The 23196-nt window shown below is 41.2% G+C and overlaps 1 protein-coding gene across 1 annotated transcript in view; it reads right to left on the bottom strand.

The window, feature by feature from the left end:
* COL4A3 (collagen type IV alpha 3 chain) overlaps nucleotides 1-23196 on the bottom strand; it is a 155351-nt gene that overhangs the window by 51932 nt on the left and 80223 nt on the right. Inside the window, exons 2-15 of the mRNA XM_052664371.1 lie at nucleotides 22677-22733; nucleotides 20726-20815; nucleotides 15631-15675; nucleotides 14987-15031; nucleotides 14321-14383; nucleotides 13262-13315; nucleotides 12111-12137; nucleotides 11525-11602; nucleotides 9053-9115; nucleotides 8891-8926; nucleotides 7024-7065; nucleotides 3655-3732; nucleotides 1218-1280; nucleotides 769-828 (exon numbers count right to left, since the gene is read on the bottom strand). Coding sequence (XP_052520331.1) covers nucleotides 769-828; nucleotides 1218-1280; nucleotides 3655-3732; nucleotides 7024-7065; nucleotides 8891-8926; nucleotides 9053-9115; nucleotides 11525-11602; nucleotides 12111-12137; nucleotides 13262-13315; nucleotides 14321-14383; nucleotides 14987-15031; nucleotides 15631-15675; nucleotides 20726-20815; nucleotides 22677-22733 — 801 coding nt within the window. The remainder of the gene's footprint in view (nucleotides 1-768; nucleotides 829-1217; nucleotides 1281-3654; nucleotides 3733-7023; nucleotides 7066-8890; nucleotides 8927-9052; nucleotides 9116-11524; nucleotides 11603-12110; nucleotides 12138-13261; nucleotides 13316-14320; nucleotides 14384-14986; nucleotides 15032-15630; nucleotides 15676-20725; nucleotides 20816-22676; nucleotides 22734-23196) is intronic.

The following is a 23196-nucleotide window of genomic DNA, read 5'->3' as shown; positions in this document are numbered from 1 at the left end:
TTTATCCATTCATCTGTCAATGGACACATGTTGTTTCCATGTCCTGACTAAACTAAAGTTAGCCATCCAAGCTTAGAAAGAAAATCAGGGAAGCACTGAGCAGAGACGTAAGCAGGAAAATTCAGAAAAAGAGAGGCATTCACAGTCAATGTATTTATTTGCAATGTTGGCAATTCCCTGAACTGCAGACATGCCTATATTTAAATATATATATAAAAGGAATTTTACAGTGTTTAAAGAGACAGAGCTGTTTAACTATTATGGGATTAACTATTATGGCACTTACCTTCCATTATAAAATTAAAAATAACATTAGTTGAATATTTTTCTTAGAAAAAATATACTTTTCCCAGGGTATGATTTTTAGAGTTTTTAAACAATGAGAGTGCTGCATGCTGGGTACTATGGGCTAAGTCATTTCAGTCCTGTGTGACTCCTTGTGACCCCATGGACTGCAGCCCGCCAGGCTCCTCTGTCCATGGGATTCTCCAGGCAAGAATACTGGAGTGGGTTGCCATGCCCTCCTCCAGGGGCTCTTCCTGACCCAGGGATGGAACTCTTGTCCCAGACATGTCTCCTGTGTTGGCAGGCAGGTTCTCTGCCACTAGCGCCACCTGGGAAGACCTAAGCATCTTGTACTTCCACCTATAAAGTCCTGAGTACTGACTAGTTTTGGGCTCCCTGGTGGCCCAGATGAATCCACCTGCAATGTAGAAGACCTGGGTTCCATTAATTTAGGCTGCACAGGACACTGATTTCCAAACTCACCTGCAGGCCTGGTTCTCCAGGAGCACCTTTTTCTGATCCATAAGATTCTCCAGGTGGCCCCTGTATCAGCGAGAGTTAGGTCAAGTTTTGTAAATTACTGATCTTTGACTTACATCGATTTTTATTAACTTTTTCCGTCCATTAAAATTTTTGAAACGATAGGTTATCTAAGTGAGACATCTTATTTATGAATATCATATTAAAAACAGATGCTATAAAATCAGATGCTGAAGATAAATCACAAGATGGGTGACAGAGGGTGCATGTAAACCCGTGCAGGGATTTCAGCTAGAAGTGACCATAACACAATTCTAGTATTTATGATCCCCGCGGTAAAATGCTATCATGCTTTAGCTAATATTAAGCCTTAAAGGTAGATCATACATCAAAATATGCTCCAAGTTTCTACTATTAGTTTCAAGGGAACAATATGATTCTAAGTGACCTACGGAGGGTCCAGGGGGTCCGGACTGTCCCATGGCTCCCCGGTCCCCCTTCTCTCCCTGGAGATCCTGTCACAAAAACAAGTTGAGGTCATCAGAAAGAGCGCAAACAAGATATTATTGACTACATTTGGAAAAGTCCTCTAGCTGTCCAATGAACTGGATTTTCAAGTTACATATATACCTCCTATTAACATTAACACATCACCATTTCTCACATTTTGAATTTTATACCTGTTAACCCCTTGAAACAATACACAAACATTTTGTGTGCTGTATTTTATTTTTTGAATTGAGGTATAGTAGATTTACAAATATTATATTAGTTTCAGGTGTACAATGTAGTGATTTAAGATTTTTGTATATTATACTCCATTTATAGTTATTATAAAACACTGGTTATATTCCCTGTGCGGTACAATATAGCCTTTGTACAGTCTCTTTTTTAAAAAGGAAAGTAATTTATATCAAACTGTATTAAACTAATTTAACTCCTGAATCAGTTTCCTATAAGCATAATCAGATCATTTCTAATATATTCTACTCTCATTTTGAATATATTGAAATATTTTCACTGAGATCAATTATTTTCTGAGTAAATGTTATAATGAAGATTTGAGTCATTAATCAGGTTTGTTTTGACCTTATCACATTTTATTAATATTTTGTGAAAATATAATTTTCAAGAACATCATTTTTTTTTTAAAAAGTCATTTTTTACCCTTGGGTCAAATGTCCCAGCTCTTAATGTTTTCAAGATAAGATTTTTTTTAAATAAATTTTTCAGCCAATAAAGCTTTAGATTTTATTAAATTTACTTTTATTGATTAATTCTGAAAAGTTCAGTTATTTTCCTCAGGTAATATTTTTTCCAGTATTCAATGAGAGTTATTATTTTGGTCATATAAAACTTCACCGTGTTTTAACTTATCAGCTTTGTTTGATAACTTCTATTGTTAAAAGTTACTTATATTGAAAAGTGATGGCTAAGGTATTTCTTTTAGGGTGATGAAAACATTCTAAAATGCCCACAGTAAGTTGCACAACTCTGTGAATACATTAAAAGCCACTGAATTGCACACTAAATGGGTGAATTATATGTTATGTGACTTATACCTCAATAATGCTGTTAAAAATTAATTATAATGAAAATCCATGAATTTCTTCTTTAAAATGGTGAAAATTACAGCATGTAAATCATATTTCAATCAAGGTATTATCAAAACAGTTAATCATAGTTTTAGAAAGAGAGACAATTTATGTCTACTTCTTAGTTTGTTGTTTAGTTCCTCAGTCTTGTTTGACTCTTTTTGACCCCATGGACTGCAGCCCTCCAGGCTCCTCTGTTCATGGTGTTTTCCAGGCAAGAATGCTGGAGTGGGTTGCCATTTCCTTCTCCAATTTCTTAGTTAATCCACAGGAAAATTATTAGCTTCCCCCTCACTCCCTATTACCTGTCCCAGACATTTCAGGATCAACCTAGTGTCTAGGATTGGGGTATTATGCTGTGATGCACTTCTGAGCATCTGATTCAATTTTGTCCCCTGGTCCTTCCAGCTACCCCAATGTGAGAGCAAAAAGCACCTGATAATTTCCAAATAAGAGTCATGGTGTCCTTGGAGAGGAATGGGGGCCACAGTGTCTTGGGGTTATAATGGCAGGGTAAAAACGTTCCATTTGATTATGATAACACTCCACCCTTATTTTTAGGCCATTACCATCCTTCCCTGGTGGCTCAGTGGTAAAGAATCCACCTGCCAAGCAGGAAACACAGGTTCAATCCCTGGGTTGGGAAGATCCCCTGGAGAAGGAAATGGCAACCCACTCCAGTACTCTTGCCTGGAGAATCCCATGGACAGAGGAGCCTGGCGGGCCACAGTCCATGGGGTCACGAGTCAGACATGACTGAGTGACTAGATAGCAAAACAGCCATCCAGTTGGGACAGAGACATACACCCATTTTGTTACCACCTATTCAAAAATACACACTGAAAACCCAGCCTGTGTTAGGAACAGTGAAAAGGATGAGGATAAAGGGTAAGCAAAATTAGATTGAGGCTCCTCCTTCAACAGTCTTGAAAGTGGCTTGCCTTGGGTCTTCTGCACCTCATGCTTTCCAGTTCTTGAATAAAAGACAGGAAAAGAATAAAATCCAGAGACCCGGGCTGGCTGGATTGGAGTTAGGTACTGTTACTGTCTTCTGTCCATGGGATTTCCCAGGCAAGAATACTGGAATGGGTTGCCATTTCCTTCTCCAGGGGATCTTCCCAACCCAGGGATTGAACCAACTCTACTCTGCTGAGTTGGCAGGTAGATTATTTTTACCACTGGGCCACCTGGGAAGTGGACTTAGGTGACAGAGCTTATAAAAGAGGTAAGGGATCACAGGGCCTCATGGAAGAGAGGGGAAGGCAGGAACCGAATAATAAAACAGAAGAGTTACCGTTCTGTTATCAGGGCCGGTTAGAGTCACAATAACTGTTCCTGGTGGTCCAGGTGGTCCTGTCAATCCTTTCACACCCTAAAGACAAATACACTCAGGAATTAAAAAAAAAAAAAGTAAGCTTAAGAGATCTACATTTCCTCTTTAGTTCTTGCCTAAAAAATAAAGCAAACAAAGCTTGAGACACAGCAAATGCTTTGGTTTCAATGTGACTTAGTGAAAAAAATGTGTATTAGTAAGTCTTGTGTTGTTGGTGGCCGGCTGCTCAGTTGTGTCTGCCTCTGTGACCCCATAGACTGCAGCACTCCAGCCTTCCCAGTCCTTCAGCATCTCCTGGAGTTTGCTTAAACTCATGTCCATTGAGTTAGATGGTTAGATGCTATCCAACTATCTCGTCCTCTGTCGTACCCTTCTCCTCCTACCTTCAATCTTTCCCAGCATCTGGCTCTTCGCATCAGGCAGCCAAAGTCCTGGAGCTTCAGTTTCAGTAACAGTCCTTCCAATGAATATTCACAACTGATTTCCTTTAGGATGGACTGGTTCGATCTCCTTGCAGTCCAAGGGACTCTCGAGTCCTCTCTAACACCACAGTTCGAAAGCATCAGTTCTTTGGTGCTCAGCCTTTATGGTCCAGCTTTCACATGTGTACATGACTACTGGAAAAACCATAGCTTTGCCTATATGGAGCTTTCTTGGCAAGATAATGTCTCTGCTTTTTAATATGCTGTTTAGATTTGTCATAGCTTTTTCTGAGGAGCAAGTGTCTTTTAATTTCATGGATACAGTCACCATCCACAGTGATTTTTGAGCTCAAGAAAAGAAAGTCTGTCACACTTTTCATTGTTTCCCCATCTGTTTGCATGGGACTGGATGCCTCGATCAGAGAAGACGATGGCAACCCACTCCAGTACTCTTGCCTGGAAAATCCCATGGATGGAGGAGCCTGGTAGGCTGCAGTCCATGGGGTCGCTAGGAGTCGGACATGACTGAGTGACTTCACTTTCACTTTTCACTTTCATGCATTGGAAAAGGAAATGGCAACCCACTCCAGTGTTCTTGCCTGGAGAATACAGGGACGGGGAGCCTGGTGGGCTGCCGTCTCTGGGGTTGCACAGAGTCGGATACGACTGAAGCGACTTAGCAGCAGCAGCAGCAGCAGCAGCAGGATGCCTCAATCTTCATTTTTTGAATGTTGAGTTTTAAGCTAGCTTTTTCACTCTTCTCTTTCACCTTCATTAAGAGGCTCTTTAGTTCCTCTTTGCTTTCTGCCATAAGGGTGGTGTCATCTGAATATCTGAAGTTATTGATATTCCACCCAGCAATCTTGATTCCAGCTTGTGCTTCATCCAGCCTGGAATTCCTCATGGTACACTCTCAGTTCAGTCACTCAGTCATGTCTGACTCTTGGTGACCCCATGGACTGCAGCACGCCAGCCTTCCCTGTCCACCACCAACTTCTGGAGCTTGCTCAAACTCATGTCCATCGAGTTGGTGAGGCCATCCAACCACCTCATCGTCTGTTATTCCCCTTTCCTCCCACCTTCAATCTTTCAGGGTCTTTTCTTGTGAGTCAGTTCTTCGCATCAGGTGGCCAAAGTTGGAGTTTCAGCTTCACCATTAGTCCTTCCAATGAATATTCAGGACTGATTTCCTTTACGATGGACTGGTTTGATCTCCTTGCAGTCCAAGGGACTCTCAGGAGTCTTCATCAATACCATAGTTCAAAAGCATCAATTCTTTGGTGCTCAGCTTTCTTTATAGTCCAACTCTCACATCCATACGTGACTACTGGAAAAACCATAGCTTCGACTAGATGGACATTTGTCAGCAAAGTAATGTCTCTGCTTTTTAATATGCTGTCTAGGTTGGTCATAACTTTTCTTCCAAGGAGCAAATGTCTTTTAATTTCATTTTAGCCCCCTAAAATAAAGTCTGTCACTGTTTCCATTGTTTCCTCATCTATTTGCCATGAAATGATGAGACTGGATGCCGTGATCTTTGTTTTCTGAATGTTGAGTTTTAAGCCAACTTTTTCACTCTCCTCTTTCTCTTTCATCAAGAGGCTCTTTAGTTCCTCTTTGCTTTCTGCCATAAGGGTGGTGCCATCTGTGTATCTCAAGTTACTGATATTTCTCCTGGCGATCTTGATTCCAGCTTGTGCTTCATCCATTTCTCATGATGATACTCTACATATAAGTTAAATAAGCAAGGTGACAATATACAGCCTTGAAGTACTCCTTTCCTGATTTGGAACCAGTCTGTTGTTCCATGTCTGGTTCTAACTGTTGCTTCTTGACCAACATACAGATTTCTAAGGAGGCAGGCAAGGTGATCTGGTATTCCCATCTCTTTAAGAATTTTCCAGTTTGTTGCGATGGAACACAGTCAAAGGCTTTATTGTAGTCAGTGAAGCAGAAGTAGATGTTTTTCTGGAATTCTATTGCTTATTCTATGATCTAGTTGATGTTGGCAATTTGATCTCTGGTTCATCTGCCTTTTCTAAATCCATCTTGTACATCTGAAAGTCCTCAGTTCACATACTGTTGATGCCTAGCTTAAAGGATTTTGAGTATTACTTTGCTGGCATGCAAAATGAGTGCAATTGTGCAGTAGTTTGAACATTCTTTGGCATTGCCCTTCTTTGGGATTGGAATGAAAACTGAGTTTCCAAATTTGCTGGCATACTTAGTGCAGCACTTTAAGAGCATCATCTTTTAGGATTTGAAATAGCTCAGCTGGAATTCCATCACCTCTCTAGTGATGCTTCCTAAGGCCCACTTGACTTCACACCTCAGGATGTCTGGCTCTAGGTGAGTGATCACTCCATTGTGGTTATCTGGGTTATTAAGACTTTTTTGTTTTGTTTTTACCTTATTGGAGTATAGCTGATTAACAATATTGTGATAGTTTCAAGTGGACAGCAAAGGAACTCCGCCATATATATACATGTATCCATTTTTTTCCCAAACTCCCCTCCCATCCAGGCTGCCACATAACATTGAGCAGAATTCTTTGTGCTATACAGTAGGTCCTTGTTGATAATCCATTTTAAATACAGCAGTGTATATATGTCCATCCCAAAGCCCCTAACTATCCCTTTCCCCCATCCTTCACCCTGGCAATCATAAGCTTTTCTCTAAGACTGTGAGTCTATTTCTGTTTTGTATACAAGTTCACTTGTATCATTTCTTTTTCAATTCCACATATAAGGGTATCATCAGATATTTCTCCTTCTTTGCCTGACTTACTTCACTCAGTATGACAATCTCTAAGTCCATCCATGTTGCCGCAAATGGCATTATAAAATGTGATGTTTACTAAGGAACCTAAAATATTTTGCCCACAAATAAACCATAGTATATAAATTACCCGCTCTCCTTTCTGTCCTAGCACGTTATCACCCATGTGACCCTGTAAGAAAAGACAAAACCAAATTATTTTTTTAATGAATACAAATATACAGTCTAAGCCCATTAAAGTTCCAATGTTTGTAACCATCCACTTACATTTTAATCGTAATGTTAGGATTGTAAAAGTTACTTTATTGCTTGGAGTAGAGTGGCAACATGTTTCTTTTAAAAGGAGAGATCTTATAGCCCAGAAAGTTGAAGGGAGTTACTTAAAAAATGCAAGTGATGGCATGAAAGGGTGTGGGGTGGAGGAAGCCGGCTCAGAGAACCTTTTTTTTTTTTAGCTCAGAGGACCTTTTTTTTTAGCTAGCCACCAGCTAGTTTTGAATCTGCTGGCTGGATACATAACTTCATGATGCCCTGTTTTCTAGTCTTACAAATAAGAGGGTAGCTGAACTTCAGGATTCTGAAATTCAAAACTTAATAGAGAACTAAAAACAGAATTCAAGCTAACCTGACTTTACTAGTAAGTTAGAACATGAGCTAAGTCTAATGTGAATCATCTCCAGTAAATCTATCATTTCAACCAATGTCTGTTTCTTTGCTTCTGAGTGTGTAGATTTTCATCCCATTAGGCCACAGGCAGTAGAGAAAAGCTCAGGATGACGAGTCAAAAGATTTTAAATGTTAGTTCTGCCAATTACTGTTTGATGATTCACTTAACCTGAACCTGTTCACCTCACAGAGAGCGTATGTGTGTGTCTCTCTGTGTGTATATACATGCACATCAATGAAACAATAAATGTGAAAACACCTTGGAAACTATCCTACACACAAAGGCTTACCTGATCGTAAGAGATACTGTGTTTAGTACTAATTTCCTGGTGAGGCTCAGCCCTCTCTCAACGTTTTCTTACTTAAACTAATGAAGGAGATCAGACTATCCAGCCCCAAAATACACCACTTTGGCAGAAGAACTCTTTTGAGCTGAAGGAATTTGAGAAACAGGGAATGCAGAAAAAGTTCTCTCCTCTCTCCCTGGGCCTCAAGGCTGGGCACAGATTTCCCCGTGTGAATGTCACCCTCCCCGCTCCTGTACACAGAAGAGAAGACAGCTTATCACGGGAGACAACACCAGCTTAAACCTGCATAAACAGACTTCACTGAAATAACCCTTATCTTCCACTAATTTCCCCCATATATTTACCTGCCCACAATTTGTTGCCCCTAAAAGCTCACAACCCACTTCCTACGTCTTGATACTTCACCACAAATGTATCACCCTTTGTTAAAATGGTATACAAGCCTCTGGGTCTGATTGCTTCTTTGGGGTTTTCATTTCATTTCTGTGAGGTCTCCATATGCATATGAAATCAACCTTTTTTTCTCCTGTTAACCCAGTCACTGAACCTAAGAAGATAGAAGAAAAAGTTTTTTGTTTTTTTTTTTTCTCCCCAATCCTAACAGTTGGCTTTTGTAAGAGAAAGACATGCAGGACCCTGTTTAATGAGCACATGAACAGTCATCTTTTATTTTCTAGTATGAAGACAGGTTGGTTTTGGGAAGCAGCCCAGTACAAAATGTATAAGATAAAATACTGGGAGATCGGCAAGATTATGAGAAATGGAAACTTATGGACTAGGAATCCTTGCTCTTTTCCCAACAAGGAGCTCCTTAAAATTGAATTAAGATTCTTTGTATCAGAGATCAAGTTACTGAAGTACAGGGAAAAGAGAAGAAAGAGATGGAGAACTGTTCATGTCCCTGCTGGGGATTCTCATGAGTCCCAAAGAGAAGCCCCAGCAGAGACCCACATGTGCAATCAGACTGAGTTGGCTTTTAGATTAGGATGTTCTGGCTGGTACAACATATAGATTGCAATCTACCTTAGGTCCTGGAGGTCCCATGGTTCCTGGAAAGCCCTAGAAAAATCCATCAGTTAAAATTACAGCAGGTAGTGCACCAAGCCTACAACTCTGTTTAAAATCTTTAAGCTACAATTCTTTTATTAGTTACAACGTCTATTGCAATGGTGGCCTCATACTCACAAGGAATCCTGGAGGGCCACGTGGACCCGCAGGTCCAGGAAAACCTGGAAGGCCTGGCAAGCCCTTTAAATGAAGAGAAGAATTAGAGTAAGTTTAAATTTACTTCTTACTGAAGAACAAAGTCCATTAGTTAAATGCCTTAAATTATTTTAGTAAAATCAGAGCATGATGTTTCCCATTTACGCCTGCAGTTAATTTCAGTAAAGGCCATGTGCCATGTATAACTACCAGAACTATCTTGGTGGTACTACCTGGGGGTACCACCATTCTGGTGGTTCTATTTCCAGAAAAATGACCAAAACATTTGCTTTACTTTAGAAGACTTTTTTAGAAAATTTTCCTCTCCCTGCCTCTCTCTCTGTCTCTCGCCAAGCATGCTCCTACTTCTGGATCCTTCCACCTGCTTTCCCTCTGCCTAGAATCCTCTTTCCCCAGATGTCTATCTCTATGACTCACTTCTGCTCCCTTTTCTTGTCTTTACTCAAACATTATCCTTTCCATGGGCCTTCCTGCATATCCAATCTAAAGCCACAGCACTCCTTCTAACCTAGACACTTCCAATCCTCAACCCAACATTAATTTTTCTCCTCAGCATTTATTACTATCTAACACAACACACATGGATGCGAGAGTTGGACTGTGAAGAAAGCTGAGCACCGAAGAACTGATGCATTTGAACTGTGGTGTTGGAGAAGACTCTTGAGAGTCCCTTGGACAGCAAGGAGATCCAACCAGTCCATCCTAGAGGAGATCAGTCCGGGGTGTCCACTGGTGGGACTGATGTTGAAGCTGAAACTCCAATACTTTGGCCACCTGATACGAAGAGCTGACTCATTTGAAAAGACCCTGATGCTGGGAAAGATTGAGGGCAGGAGGAGAAGGGGACGCCAGAGGATGAGATGGTTGGATGTCATCATCGACTCAATGGGTGGACTCTGGAAGTTGGTGATGGACAGGGAGGCCTGGTGTGCTGCGGTTCATGGGGTCACAAGGAGTCGGACACGACTGAGCGAATGAACTGAACTGAACTGAACACGATACACAGGAAGTAATTTACATTTTGAAATATTTTCTCTTTCTAAAAGGCATGTGCCATGAGGGCAAGAATTTTGGTTAAACTGTTTTTGGGGATTTGTGCACTATGGTATCCCAGAGCCTCAATAGCTCCTGGTGCCTAACTGGCAGGTGGATGGTAAGAGGGATTTCTTGTAGAACTGAAGGTCCCACTCTTGTACCTTCAGCAGTAGCACATTGTAGTACATTGCCAATGCTCGATACACATTTAAGGGATACATCGTGTCTCTACTAGATTCCCCGCCTTCAGCATCTGACCCCTTAATGCTTCCTAAGCAAACAAACAAGCAAACAAGAAACAAACCAAGAGCCATCGACTTTTGTGCCTTTTCTCAAAAGCCTATGACTGGGCTTCCCTGGTGGTCCAGTGGTTAAGAACCCGTCTTGCAGTGCAGGAGACACCAGTTTGATCCCTGATCTGAGAAGATCCCACACGCCACAGGGCAAATAAGCCCTTGAGCCGCAACTACTAAGCCTATGTGCCGTAACTGCTGAAGCTCGCGCACCTTGAGCCTGTGCACCACATCAAGAGAAGTCACTCCAATGAGAAGCCTGAACACTGCAGCTAGAGAAAGCTTGAGAGCAGCAACAAAGACCTAGCACGGTCGAAAATAAGTAAATAAATAAAATTCTCTGCCGGCTTCCAATTGCATCACTGTTCCGTTTTGCAGCCCATCCATCACCAGTTGGCGTTGCTCACTAAATGGATGTTCAACAACCTTAATTCAAACTCTGTGACTTGCTCAGGCAAATACCAACCTCTACTCAGAATTTCCACATATATTTCTGAATTAAGATATTTATGATTAATTAATCTGAAAGTTAGTATCAAAAGACTCCTTTGAATCAGGAAGTAAAAGATATTTGGAGGAACAGCTGTTTCTTTGTATGTATTCTGGATCACCCTCAGGCTACAGGCATACATATCAGAAAGCAAACTATTCAGCAGGAGAAAGATGCATTTAAATAAAATTTACTATCATGCATACTTTACAATATGACTGTTATTTAATATTACAGTTTTAAATTGCATTCAATGTGGGATACAAACCTATCCTGGATTTTGACAAATACTAAGAGGAACATAACCATTCCTTGAAAACTCCTCCTTAGATTGAAGAAAGCTTGGGTGATTGAGACTTGAGAAGAGAATAAAATACATATGTACAAAAGCATCTTTTTTATATGAGCTTAATGTAGTTTCTTATAATGAGGTGAAAGTTTTAGAATAAAATGAAATATATAAATAGGAGAAACATGAATGTGAAAAATATTTTTAAGAGGGTGAGAAAGATATAAGGAGAGGAAGAGAGAGAGAGAAAGAAGAGAAAAAAAGAAGTGGAAAGAGACAGACAGAGAGAGATGGAGAATGATAGAGACCGTCTCTGAAGTGTGTACCTGGAATCCAGGAGCTCCTGGCAACCCAGGGTCACCTTTTCCATCAAGGCCTACACCTTCTCCTTCAGCAGGAGCACCCTTGAAAAGGAAATTCATCAAACATCAGCAGCATTTTATCTTCAAAACATCTTTAAATGATTATTCAAGGTCATACTGTTTCAAGGATAAAAGTGTTTCCAGGATATACACTTACAGAAATGCTATAGGATTTTTTAGTTACTCTGTTTTGAAGAATTCAAAGCATTTTCATGTTTTCTAAAACTGACCATTGGCTATAGAGGGAAGACACAAGAATAATAGACCATTTCCCAAGACACCAAAATGAGTGGCACTTCCTGATCTAGAATCTGGAGCCTTGAGCATAAGATCAGTTCTCCTTGCCCAGACCTTATTTTCCTAAAGGATGATACAAAGCTTGCATTCCTTAAGACATATTTATGACAAGAAGTAGAAGACACTCAATAGGAATAAATGTCATTTCTGAATTAATCATGAAATCTGATTTGTAATGACATATCTTAAGAGATGTGCCTTTCATATGTACAATTAGAGATTTTTCAACAATAACATGCCACAAATCACTTACCTTTTCTCCTTTCAAACCAATGACACCCTAGGGAAAAGAGCATCATATTAATAACTAGAGGCAAACCAAATACAGAACACCCCTGCTTTGTCCTTCTCTCTGCTATTCTGCCTTCTCTTCCTGCTGCAGGCTTCCTATTGGCTTTTACATTTGCTCAAGTCTTTCTCATTCAAACAAAGTGTATGTCAGTCGCTCAGTCATGAGACACCATGGACTGTAGCCATTAGGCTCCTCTGTCTGTGGAATTCTCCAAGAAAGAATATAGGAGTGGGTCGTCGCTCCCTTCTCCAGGGGATCTTTGTGACCCAGGGATTGAACCTGGGTCTCTCACATTGCAGGCAGATTGTTTACCATTTGAGCCACCAGGGAAACCAGTCTCCCCCTGAATACACTGCCTCATCCTGTGTTACCTATCCTTCCTGTCATCTATAAATTACTCACTTTGTTCATCCCCACTTATTCCTTAGGCCCATATCTGCCTCCTGCCTCCATCTGTCATGGAAATGTTGTTGTTCATTTGCCCAGTTGTGTCCAACTCTTCGCAAACTCCATGGACTGCAGCACACCAGGCCTCCCTATCCAATATCCCTTGCTAAAGTCTGCAATGACTTTGATGTTATAGAAACCAAGGACAAAATATTCGTTCTTGTCTTACTGAACTTCTCAACAGCACTAAGAAGCTGTCTGTTACTCGCCTTTAGGCCCTTCTCTCCTCTCTTCCGTCCTTGAGTCACCACCACCCATCCAGGTGTCTCCCACTGTCTATCTCAGATCTCTACTTCAATGTCTCAAAAGCAAAACAAAGTCTCAAAGTGCAAACCTCAGTGCATTTATTCATTCCTTTCTCAACTACTGGGCTCCCCAGGTGGCTCAGTGGTAAAGGATCTGCCTGCCAATAGAGGAGACGCAAGAGACGTGTGTTCAATCCCTGGGCCGGGAAGATCCCCTGGAGGAGGGCACCCACTCCTGTATTCTTGCCTGTGAAATCCCATGGACAGAGGAGCGTGGTGGGGTTGCAAAGAGTAGTCAAATGTCTACTGATGACTGGCCTCAACTTCCCCAAGGTCATGACAGATTTCTGTATATGATTGTTTCAAAGGAAACTCCTTGTACTTGTACATCATGTCTTAGAGTTAGAAATATAAACCTACCGGTATCCCTGGGTAGCCTGGGGTCCCCCGAAGTCCTGGGAACCCTGGCTCTCCCTGGAAGACACATGACGCTTGTCATTCTTCTTAGTTGTTCTAGAACAGCCTATTGTGATATTTCCCCTGTTCCTTGCTTCCAACCCTGCAGCAGTAAATTTAGACAAAGTAACCCAAACTCCTCACAGCTACTGGATCAGGAGGCTAAAGACTAGAAAACCATTATCTTAATTGAAAACAGGATTAGAATCTACTGTTTCTCAAATTGTGCATAAACGGCAATATGTTAATTGTGCCAAGAACTTTTTAATGGCTGCTTCCTTGAAATTTTTGTGATTAGTCCTTTCATAGCCACCATCCTGGGGAAAAGCTGACCGCAGTCAGGAGACAAAGGAGATGAGTGCACATTGGAAAGCTCAGTTTTTCTCTTCCAACTTTGCATTCTAAGCTTTAGTTTCTGGTTTACATTCAATCACAATCTCAGATGCAAATATCTGTTTGAGCCCTAGTCATCTTTCTGTGGCAGAACATGAGAGAACTTTCTTAAAACATAATCTGAAAGCAAGATGGGTGGAGGGAGTGGGGATTGGGTGCAGGCAATCAGATGGTACTCCAAACTCCCAGCTATAAGATAAATAGTCCTAGGGATACAATGTAAATGTGAGAAATCTAATTAACACTGTTAATTTTTAAAAGTTAAGAGAATAAAGCCTAAGAATTACCGCACACACAAAGTTTTTTCCTTCTTTAATTTTGTATCTATAAGAGATGGTGAGCTCACTAAACTTATGATGATAATCATTTCATGATGTATGTAAGTCATTATGCTGTATACCTTAAGCTTACGTAGGTCTATGTGTCAATTATATCTCAATAAAGCTGGAAGAATAAAGAAAAAAGCATGAGAAGAAAGAAAATCATCACCTTTCTGTCCTGAAGACGTATACCATTGGTTCTGGCCAAAACATTTCAAGGAAAGGCTAGGCCATCTCATTGCTATGTCACCCAGGTTTATTCATTTAGCAAAACACTAACTAACCATCTCCTGTGTGAGAAGATACATACCTTGGAACCATTACATCCTGGCAAACCAGCAAGTCCATAAGGTCCAGGATGGCCTGGGATGCCCTAAAAACAGAGAAAGTCTCAAAAAGAAAATATATCAGGCTCTGGGCCAGGTGGAAACAGTGCAGAGCACACAATGGGAAAAGACAGGCTAATTTAGATAGTTATTTAAGTATAAATGGTTATTTAAATAGTTAAGTACTAAACTGACTATTTTAGATAATTTAAATTAAAATCATAGGAAATAACATAGGCTAATTGAAACCATGAATTATCAAGTGAAGATAAAGCAAAAGGTCTCTCTATTCAAAATGAGTCCATTAACAATGCTGTATTAAACTGGGGAAAAGAAGAGGAGGGAAGTGTGCATAGTGGTAACTATCTGATTATTTTTATCCTGTGCTATTAATAGATTTATCCTATTCTATTCTATTCTGTCTCATCCCATCCCATCCCACCCCAATCTATTCCATTCTATTATGCTTACATTTCAGGAAATATAATTTGACTTGATATCCTATAAATTCACACTCTTAATACACTATAATTCTGACATTTTCATCATGTAGCCAAAACACCATACTCATTTTCTTGTGTTAGTGCTTTAACATCTTTATTAAAATGAGCTTACTTATTATTTCATTTACACATTTTCTCACTACTTACTGGAAGTCCAGGAGGACCTGAAAATCCTGGTAATCCAGTTATTCCCTAAAGACACAGAAAAGAAGACAGATGGCAAGAAAAAAATAAAAATGTTCAACCTGTAAACAAAATATGATTTATCATTCCAATAACCCCATTCTGTAACTATAATTGGGAACAGCTAAAAGCGATTTGAAACACACAAAAAAGCTGGACAAACTCTGTAAATCTTACATTTATATAACTTTTACAAAGACATGATTAAGATCATTTTTGGCTTTTTAGGGGGATAGATTTTTTAAGGCATAATTTGCATAAAGTGCTCCAATCTTCCACAAACAGATTGAGGAATATTTACCTGTGTACATATGCACGTTTTGGTGATTCCCACCCAACCAGACACAGAACCTCTCCACCAGCCTATACATTACCCTCATGCAACTTTCCAGTCGATTAATACCTAACCCCAAGTGAGTAACCACTATGTAGATTTCTGCCATTATAGAGTGCTTTTACCTGCCCTTGAACGGCATCTACAGAAGCGGCTCACACACAACCTACTCCTTTGTGACAGCTGTATAACTTTTACAGTGCCGGGGTTCTTTTTACTTTTTAAAACAAGATTTTTCATCAAACAGGCGGGATAGACTGGTTGGACTACTAACCCTCATGCCTTTGGCACCAGTCAGTCCTGGAGATCCTGGAGAGCCCTAGGTCCAAATGCAAAAAACAAGGTAAGCACTGTGACAATTACTTGGCACTAATAAGCCCGTACATGAAAGGTCCTGGTTTTATTCACACGCCACACAGTTTTGCTCTTGCGATTATTTCATTGTTAACACGGTTCAATTGCTTGCTTGTTTCATTGGCGCTATAGTTATGTATCCGAAAGGACAAACAGAAATCCATTCATACCCCTGCTGCTCAAGGTGGGGGGCCCAACAGTAGCATCATCTGGGAGCTTGTTAGAAATGCGCCATCCTGGGTCTCCCCCACCTCCCAGACCTATTGATTCAGAATTTGCATTTCAACAAGATTTGATGATGATTCTTGCTCACATTAGTGTCTGAGAAGGGCTTCGGGAAAAGCCCCACATTAGCCAGACAGCTGCCGCGGGCTGATAAGGATGAATGACACAATTACAACGGCGGATGAGAATGGCAGGCAATATTTCTGTGCATGAGAACTACTTTATTAACAAAATGTGCCTGGCAGGCACAAATAAATAAATAGCAAACCGAGAACTGCCTGAATCAGAGATAAACTTGCTTTGAACACACAGTGAGTACACATGGAGGTCCTGTTTCTTAGAGAATAGCCCCAGACAAAACTGTTTTAACAAAACCACTTGGTGTGAAAGTTCCATTGTCATCCAAAAGTTTTTCTTCATTCCTGAGAGTTTCAGTATGTTTTGGTATTTCTGATTATTTGAGGACAGGGTTGTTACAGAGACTTCTGAGACAGGACCGTCAAGGCCAAAGTCAGTCTTTCTTGTCTGAAGCGGAATTCCTAGGTGCATGACCTTACCCCCTCCTCTGCCGGGGGCTGTCTGTAATCTGCAGATGCCAGAAGCGTGACCTGCAGATTTCAGTTCACCATTATAAACTGTCTTATATAGAAAATATTCAGAATGAAGACCTTTATAAACCTGCAACACCTTTTTAATCAGGTTTTAATATTCTCTGATTGCCTACCTTTGGTTAAATTATCATTTGTGGCTATATCTTTAGGCTACGGGCTTCCCAGGTGGTGCAGTGGTAAAGAACCTGCCTGCCAATGCAAGAGACGCAAGAGATGTGGGTTCAGTCCCTGGGTTGGGAAGATTGCCTGTAAGGAAACGGCAACGCACTCTAGTATTCTTGCCAGGAAAATCCCGTGGACAGAGGAGCCTAGCGGGCTACATTTCATGGGGTCAGAAAGAGTCAGACATGACTGGGCACAGCACAGAACACAATACAGCCGCTCTAAGCTATGGTTTACTCCATCAGTTTTCTGGATGAATGTTATGGAATACCTACACATCATGTAACCCACACAAAGCACCATGTGTTTACAACTATAATTTTAATCCATTACTGACTTCTCTAGATAAAAGCTAAGGAAACCAGCAGAATGGAGTGCGGAAAACAAAACAAATAGGAGTGAGTTAGCATTCGGCTGACCTTAAGTCCAGGGCTGAAGTGACAAATTCCCCTCCAGGGAAATGGAGGGAAATCTGAGAGCACGCCCTGAAGGAATGTAGCGGAATGTTCAGACACTAAACATGTCTGAAACCAGACACTAAATATCCAGAATCGAAACGACTTTTTTCATATTAGGATTAGAGAAAGGAGAAGTGAAGAAACAGAACACATACGTGAATACAGGAAAGTAGAATCCCTGGAAAACAGAAGTCTTGCGGCTGTAGGAATGGGCTTAATTTCTTTGACTGTAGGAATTTGATTCTGGCGTCATATAATCCTGGATTTGAACTCTGATTTTACCACCTATTAGCTGTGTAACCAGGACAAATCGCTTCATGTTCTGAGGGTCAGTTTCCTCATCTCTATGATGAAGATAATAATATGTCACCATCGCCATGACCAATGAGATCAATTGAGGAGTAAAAGAAATCCAGTCAAGAAGAAATGTCCCAATGCCCCAGAGTCTGACTCAGAATTGGGGGAGCACACTGACTGAAGCAGCCCACCCTAGTCAGGCACCGTGGTAACCATTTGTGTGTTATCTTATGACAGGAGGGACTGGTAAGGAACACGGAACTATAAGCTATCACCAACTGGAAAGTTTGGAAAGGTCAAAAGAAGACACCATGTATCCTACCGCCTCCCAGAATCCTCCGCGCTGGAATCCATCTTGACTGAGCGATGCGTGTGCCACCAGGAAGGACCCTGAGTCAGAGTGATTGGCCAGAGACAACCCGGAAACTAACCCCATCACCATAAAACCCGAGACTGCAAGCCACACGGCGGAGCAGTTCTCCTGGGTTCCCTTGCTCGGCTGCTCTCCACCCGGTGCCTCTTGCTTTGTCAGCTCGTGTGTTTCCTCGCACAGTTTATTTCCGAGTGTTAGACAAGAGCCTTGGAAGGGGTGCCCCTTCCTGCAACAAATTCACATAAAATGTTACCTAAATATTCTGTAACATCACTTAGGAAATTTAAAAAGATTTAAAATTATAATTTAAAAATTATAATCACCCTCCACAACTTATTAGTTAGTTCATAGCTTCCGGGAAGCCAGCAGGCAGGGGAGTGACCCAGAGGGTGCGTGAGAGTCCAGGCTTGAGTCCAGGCTTAATTCCACAGCAGAAAAGATCCATCAGCAAATCTAGTGGTTATGCAGTTATTTAGCAAATCCTCTAGGGCATTTATTTAAACAAAGCCCTTTGTTGTATCACAGACTTTAGGATAAAAATGTGTGACGAGTGTGAAGGGCGGTGGGCTCTGGTAAGAACCTTAGGAGGCCCGACACTGAAGAACCCAGCTGAGAAACAGGAACCAGGGAAAGAAGGAAAGCATTGGGGAGGGGAGAGAAGAGAAAGGAGGGTTCCAGAAACAAAGGCCTGTGTTTCAAGGAGAAAAGAGGGAGCCTCACAGCTGGAAACATAGCAGAGGGGTCGGGGCCAGACAAAGACACAGAGTATTCTCCACTGAACTTTTGGGGGTCGAGTGCAAAGTGGAGGTCATGGGTTTTCAGGGAGGGAGCAGAAGGCAAATTGTTGCTGGCTAAGGAGTGAATAGGAGATGAACCACAGCCTGTGTGGTTGGTTCTTTTTTTTTTTTTTTTAAAGAAGTCTGTCTGTGATAGGAAAGACAGAGAAAGGATGGCAGTCCTTGGATTATAGTGCTGGAAAGATCCAGAGGAAGTTATATGCTGGCATGGGTTTTGCATAAAGATGGAAAGAGAAAAACCAATAATCAAGTTGACATAGCTGAGAAAGAGGACACACCATCAGAATGCGATTCTAGTGGAAATCCCAGTGACCAGGGTACAGGTAGAGGACAGGGCTTGAATGGAGGCAAAAAACACCTCACCAGCGGCCAATGCAGGTGTTCAGTTCAGTTCGGTTGCTCAATCGTGTCTGACACTTTGCGACCCCACGGACTGCAGCACGTCAGGCCTCCCTGTCCATCACCAACTCCTGGAGTTTACCCAAACTCATGTGTACTGAGTCGGTGATAAGCATCCAACCATCTTATCCTCTGTCGTCTCCTTCTCCTTCTGCCTTCAGTCTTTCCTAGAATCAGGGTCTTTTCAAATGAATCATCTCTTCCATGCAGATGTTCAGTTCAGTTCAGTTCAGTTCAGTCGCTGAGTCGTGTCTGATTCTTTGCGACCCCATGAATCGAAGCACACCAGGCCTCCCTGTCCATCACCAACTTCTGGAGTTTACTCAAACTCATGTCCATCGAGTCAGTGATGCCATCCAAACATCTCATCCTCTGTCATCCCCTTCTCCTCCTGCCCCAATCCCTCCCAGCATCAGAATCTTTTCCAATGAGTCAACTCTTCGCATGAGGTGGCCAGAGTATTGGAGTTTCAGCTTTAGCATCAGTCCTTCCAAAGAACACCCAGGACTGATCTCCTTTAGGATGGACTGGTTGGATCTCCTTGCAGTCCAAGGGACCCTCAAGAGTCTTCTCCAACACCATAGTTCAAAAGCATCAATTCTTTGGTGCTCAGCTTTCTTCACAGACCAACTCTCACATCCATACATGATCACTGGAAAAACCATAGCCTTGACTAGACGGACCTTTGTTGGCAAAGTAATGTCTCTGCTTTTTAATATACTATCTAGGTTTGTCATAACTTTACTTCCAAGGAGTAAGCGTCTTTTAATTTCATGGCTGCAATCCCCATCTGCAGTGATTTTGGAGCCCCCCAAAATGAAGTCCGTCACTGTTTTCACTGTTTCCTCATCTATTTGCGATGCAGGTGTGGAGACCCCTAAATCAGGAAGTAGGAGGATGTAGAGCTGAGGACTGAAAGATACTGATAGTCTTTTCTTTTTTTTAAATTGGAGTATAATTGCTTCAAATTGTGGTGCTGGAGAAGACTCTTGAGAGTCCCTTGGATTGCAAGGAGATCAAACCAGTCCATCCTAAAGAAAATCAGTCCTGAATATTCATTAGAAGGACTGATACTAAAGCTGAAGCTCCAACACTTTGGCCACATGATGTGAAGAACCAACTCACGGGAAAAGACCCTGATGCTGGGGAAGATTGAAGGTGGGAGGAGAAGGGGACGACAGGGGACAAGATGATTGGATGGCATCACTGACTCAATGGACATGAACTTGAGGAAATTCCAGGAGACAGTGAAGGACCGGGAGGCCTGGTGTGCTGCAGTCCATGGGGTTGCAAAGAGTAGGACACAAGCCGGTAGCTGAAACCAATGGAACTGCTTTACAATATCATGTTAGTTTCTACTGTAGAGCCACATGAATTACCTATGTGGATACACACAGCCCCTCCTTCTTGGACCTCTCGCCCACCACCACCCCCATCCCATTCCTCTAGACCATGAGTGCTGAGCTGAGCTGCTTGTGCTATACAGCAGCTTCCTTGCTGCTATATAGCTAATTTACACATCTTAGTGTAAATACACTGATATATATACACTTTCATTTGTAAAATAGATAGCTTGAAATAAGCAGAGTTCTGAGGGCCCACCTAAGACTGGAGCAGGAATTTACCATGGCATCCATCATCATAAAGAAGCTTAAGTGGACTGGGGTTTTTCCAAACTCATAGGCTAACATACCTTGGGCCCCTGTGGTCCAGGCAGGCCTTCGGGACCTGGGTATCCCTTCTGGCCAGGAGGCCCTGGGGGTCCTGGGAAGCCTTTCTCCCCCTGTTAAAGCCAAAACAAGACAATACACACATAGAATAGCAATGCCCAGGAGTAAACATAACCATCATTTTCTCCTCTTTATGATATAACGGTAACATTTTGCACATTTTTTTTTCTTGGATTAAAAAAATAGCACTCAATGCTAAGTGTAATAGAAACTGGAATGTTTCTGTTAGTATTTGTCTGTAGGCTTGAAAGCATTTGTCTTTGGTCTTCTGGAAACTTGACTTTTACCCAAATGGCAGAGCTACATAGAACAGAGATTCAGGGAATCAAGAACTGAGAGGGGAAAGCCCAGTTAGAAAGATGGAGGTTGGTGAAGGGTGTTTTTGGGGGATGGAGAGAGAGTGACAATCAGGTTCAGGAATGTCTTGGGAGTGTGCATAATCACTATGTAGCTCGAAAGAACAACACACTGGCTATGAGTTTCAGTCCTTTCTTGATTACACAGGAATTAGTAATTCAATCTGCTATTTGTGGAGGAGATGCAGGAGAGATATCAAGAGTGGCAAAACCAAAAGTGTGAGCTACATAGTTAAGAGATGATAATATGGGAAAGCCCTTAGGGGTCAGGGAGTAATTTTAGGCCCAGTAAGGGACATGGTTCTGCCAACAAATAATCTTCCCAGGAACACAGATCCTGGGATTACTCTTCAACAGTTAAGGCCACTGGTTTGATTCAGATAATCTAGTAGACAAGTGGAAACTTAGATTTTTAAAACAGAGCAAGTCAGCTATTTCACATGATGTGTGCACACACACACCCAATAAAAAGAGAAGCAGAAGAATTTGCTAGGCCCCTCTCAAGACTGTTACCTTCACACTTTGAACAGCATCTCACCCAGAGGAGGGATTCAATAAATGCTTCTTGAATGAGAGAATGAGTCATAGCTTTTCAACACGGATCTGAACATACCACTTTCACAGCTTCAGGGAAAACCCTAAATCAAACTACACATGAATCATTGAATACTTTAAATATGGTAATTTTTATTGTAATTAACGTGCAAATTATTTTGTCTAAAGAGCTTAAAATGCATTCTTTTAAAAATATTTTTAAGCAGTCATCTTTCAATATTGTTAAGCAATTCATTAGCGTATCTGAGAAAAGGGTTTTGTAAACAAAGGAAAAATTTTAGTTCTGGCTCCGTCTTAATTATCACAAATTGAAAGTTAATGGAGCGAATTAATGAGATTTCACGGCACTCATTTTTTACTCCAATTCTGCAATGGAGCTACTTTGTCTAGCTGAATTTTTGCCTCGAGAGAGTGCTTGTGCAAGATTCTTCCACCAGAGGGCGCCCTTACACCAATGCTGCAGGACAAAATCTGCGGGTTTCGTTTGTGTCCAAGTGAGCGAATCACGCTGTTTTCAATTCTCTCGCCTTCAGCAACAGTGTAAACAGGGGATACATACGGATCATTCTCAAAAACTTTCTTTTTCTTTAACAATATTTTTTGTTTCCAGATCGAGAGAGTTACAGTAATTGCCCGCATTTATACCAGTTATTTGAAGCTTTCCTCCAAGTCTTTTCCACCACTCCAGATTAATATTTATATACAATTACTTTAAAATTGTTTCGGGGCAAGGACTTTCCTGACTGTCAACACCAGTGGTTAACACTTCACCTTCCAATTCAGGGAGTGCAGGTTCAGTCCCTGGTCAGGGAGCTAAGACCCCACATGTTTCCTGGCCAAAAAACCAAAATATAAAACAGAAGACAAATTCAATAAGACAAAAAAATTGGATTTGGGGAATGGAATATGTTCCTGCTGATCTGTCTGCTACCAATGAAGGAAGAGTGTGAATCGTTAATGAGCTCTATGGAAAAAAGAACCAGAATGAAGGTTTTGTTTTTACCTTCTCCCCTTTGGCCCCATCACAGAAGCACTGGCCTTTGTCTTTGCAGATACAGCCCTAGGAAGAGAGAGAGAAAGGGTTTTGTTTAAAAACGGCTTAATAAATTCCAACCAACAGAACAAAAGCAAACATATTTTTCTGTTCTCTGAGCATCAAACACCATTTAGCAGGAGTCCTGTGATACCGTAGCAATTTATCAATAGAAACAGAGTAGAAAAGTGAGAAGGATATAGAACTGTCAGATAACTGTACACCATTTTTATTGTATTTAGGAATTTCAAGTGATTTATTCATGGAAAAGACCAAGTCAGCTCTCCTTTTTTTCCCCAGTACACTATATAGTTGAATCATATGAAATTGCCATTGTTGTAGGGAGAAAGTGGTCTAATATTTGCAGATTTCTTGGTTCAACAAAATGAACATAGCTGAATTTGTATATATTAACTGGTGATATCTTCTGTAGATAATTCTATAGGTTTCTTTCCCTGCAATAATGTTTAAGACTGAAAAAGGATGATCA

Source organism: Budorcas taxicolor, chromosome 2, assembly GCF_023091745.1.
Source record: "Budorcas taxicolor isolate Tak-1 chromosome 2, Takin1.1, whole genome shotgun sequence".
Classification (NCBI taxonomy): Eukaryota; Metazoa; Chordata; class Mammalia; order Artiodactyla; family Bovidae; genus Budorcas; species Budorcas taxicolor.
The sequence above is the reverse complement of the archived record's forward strand: the minus strand, read 5'-3'. Positions and strand labels throughout refer to the sequence as shown.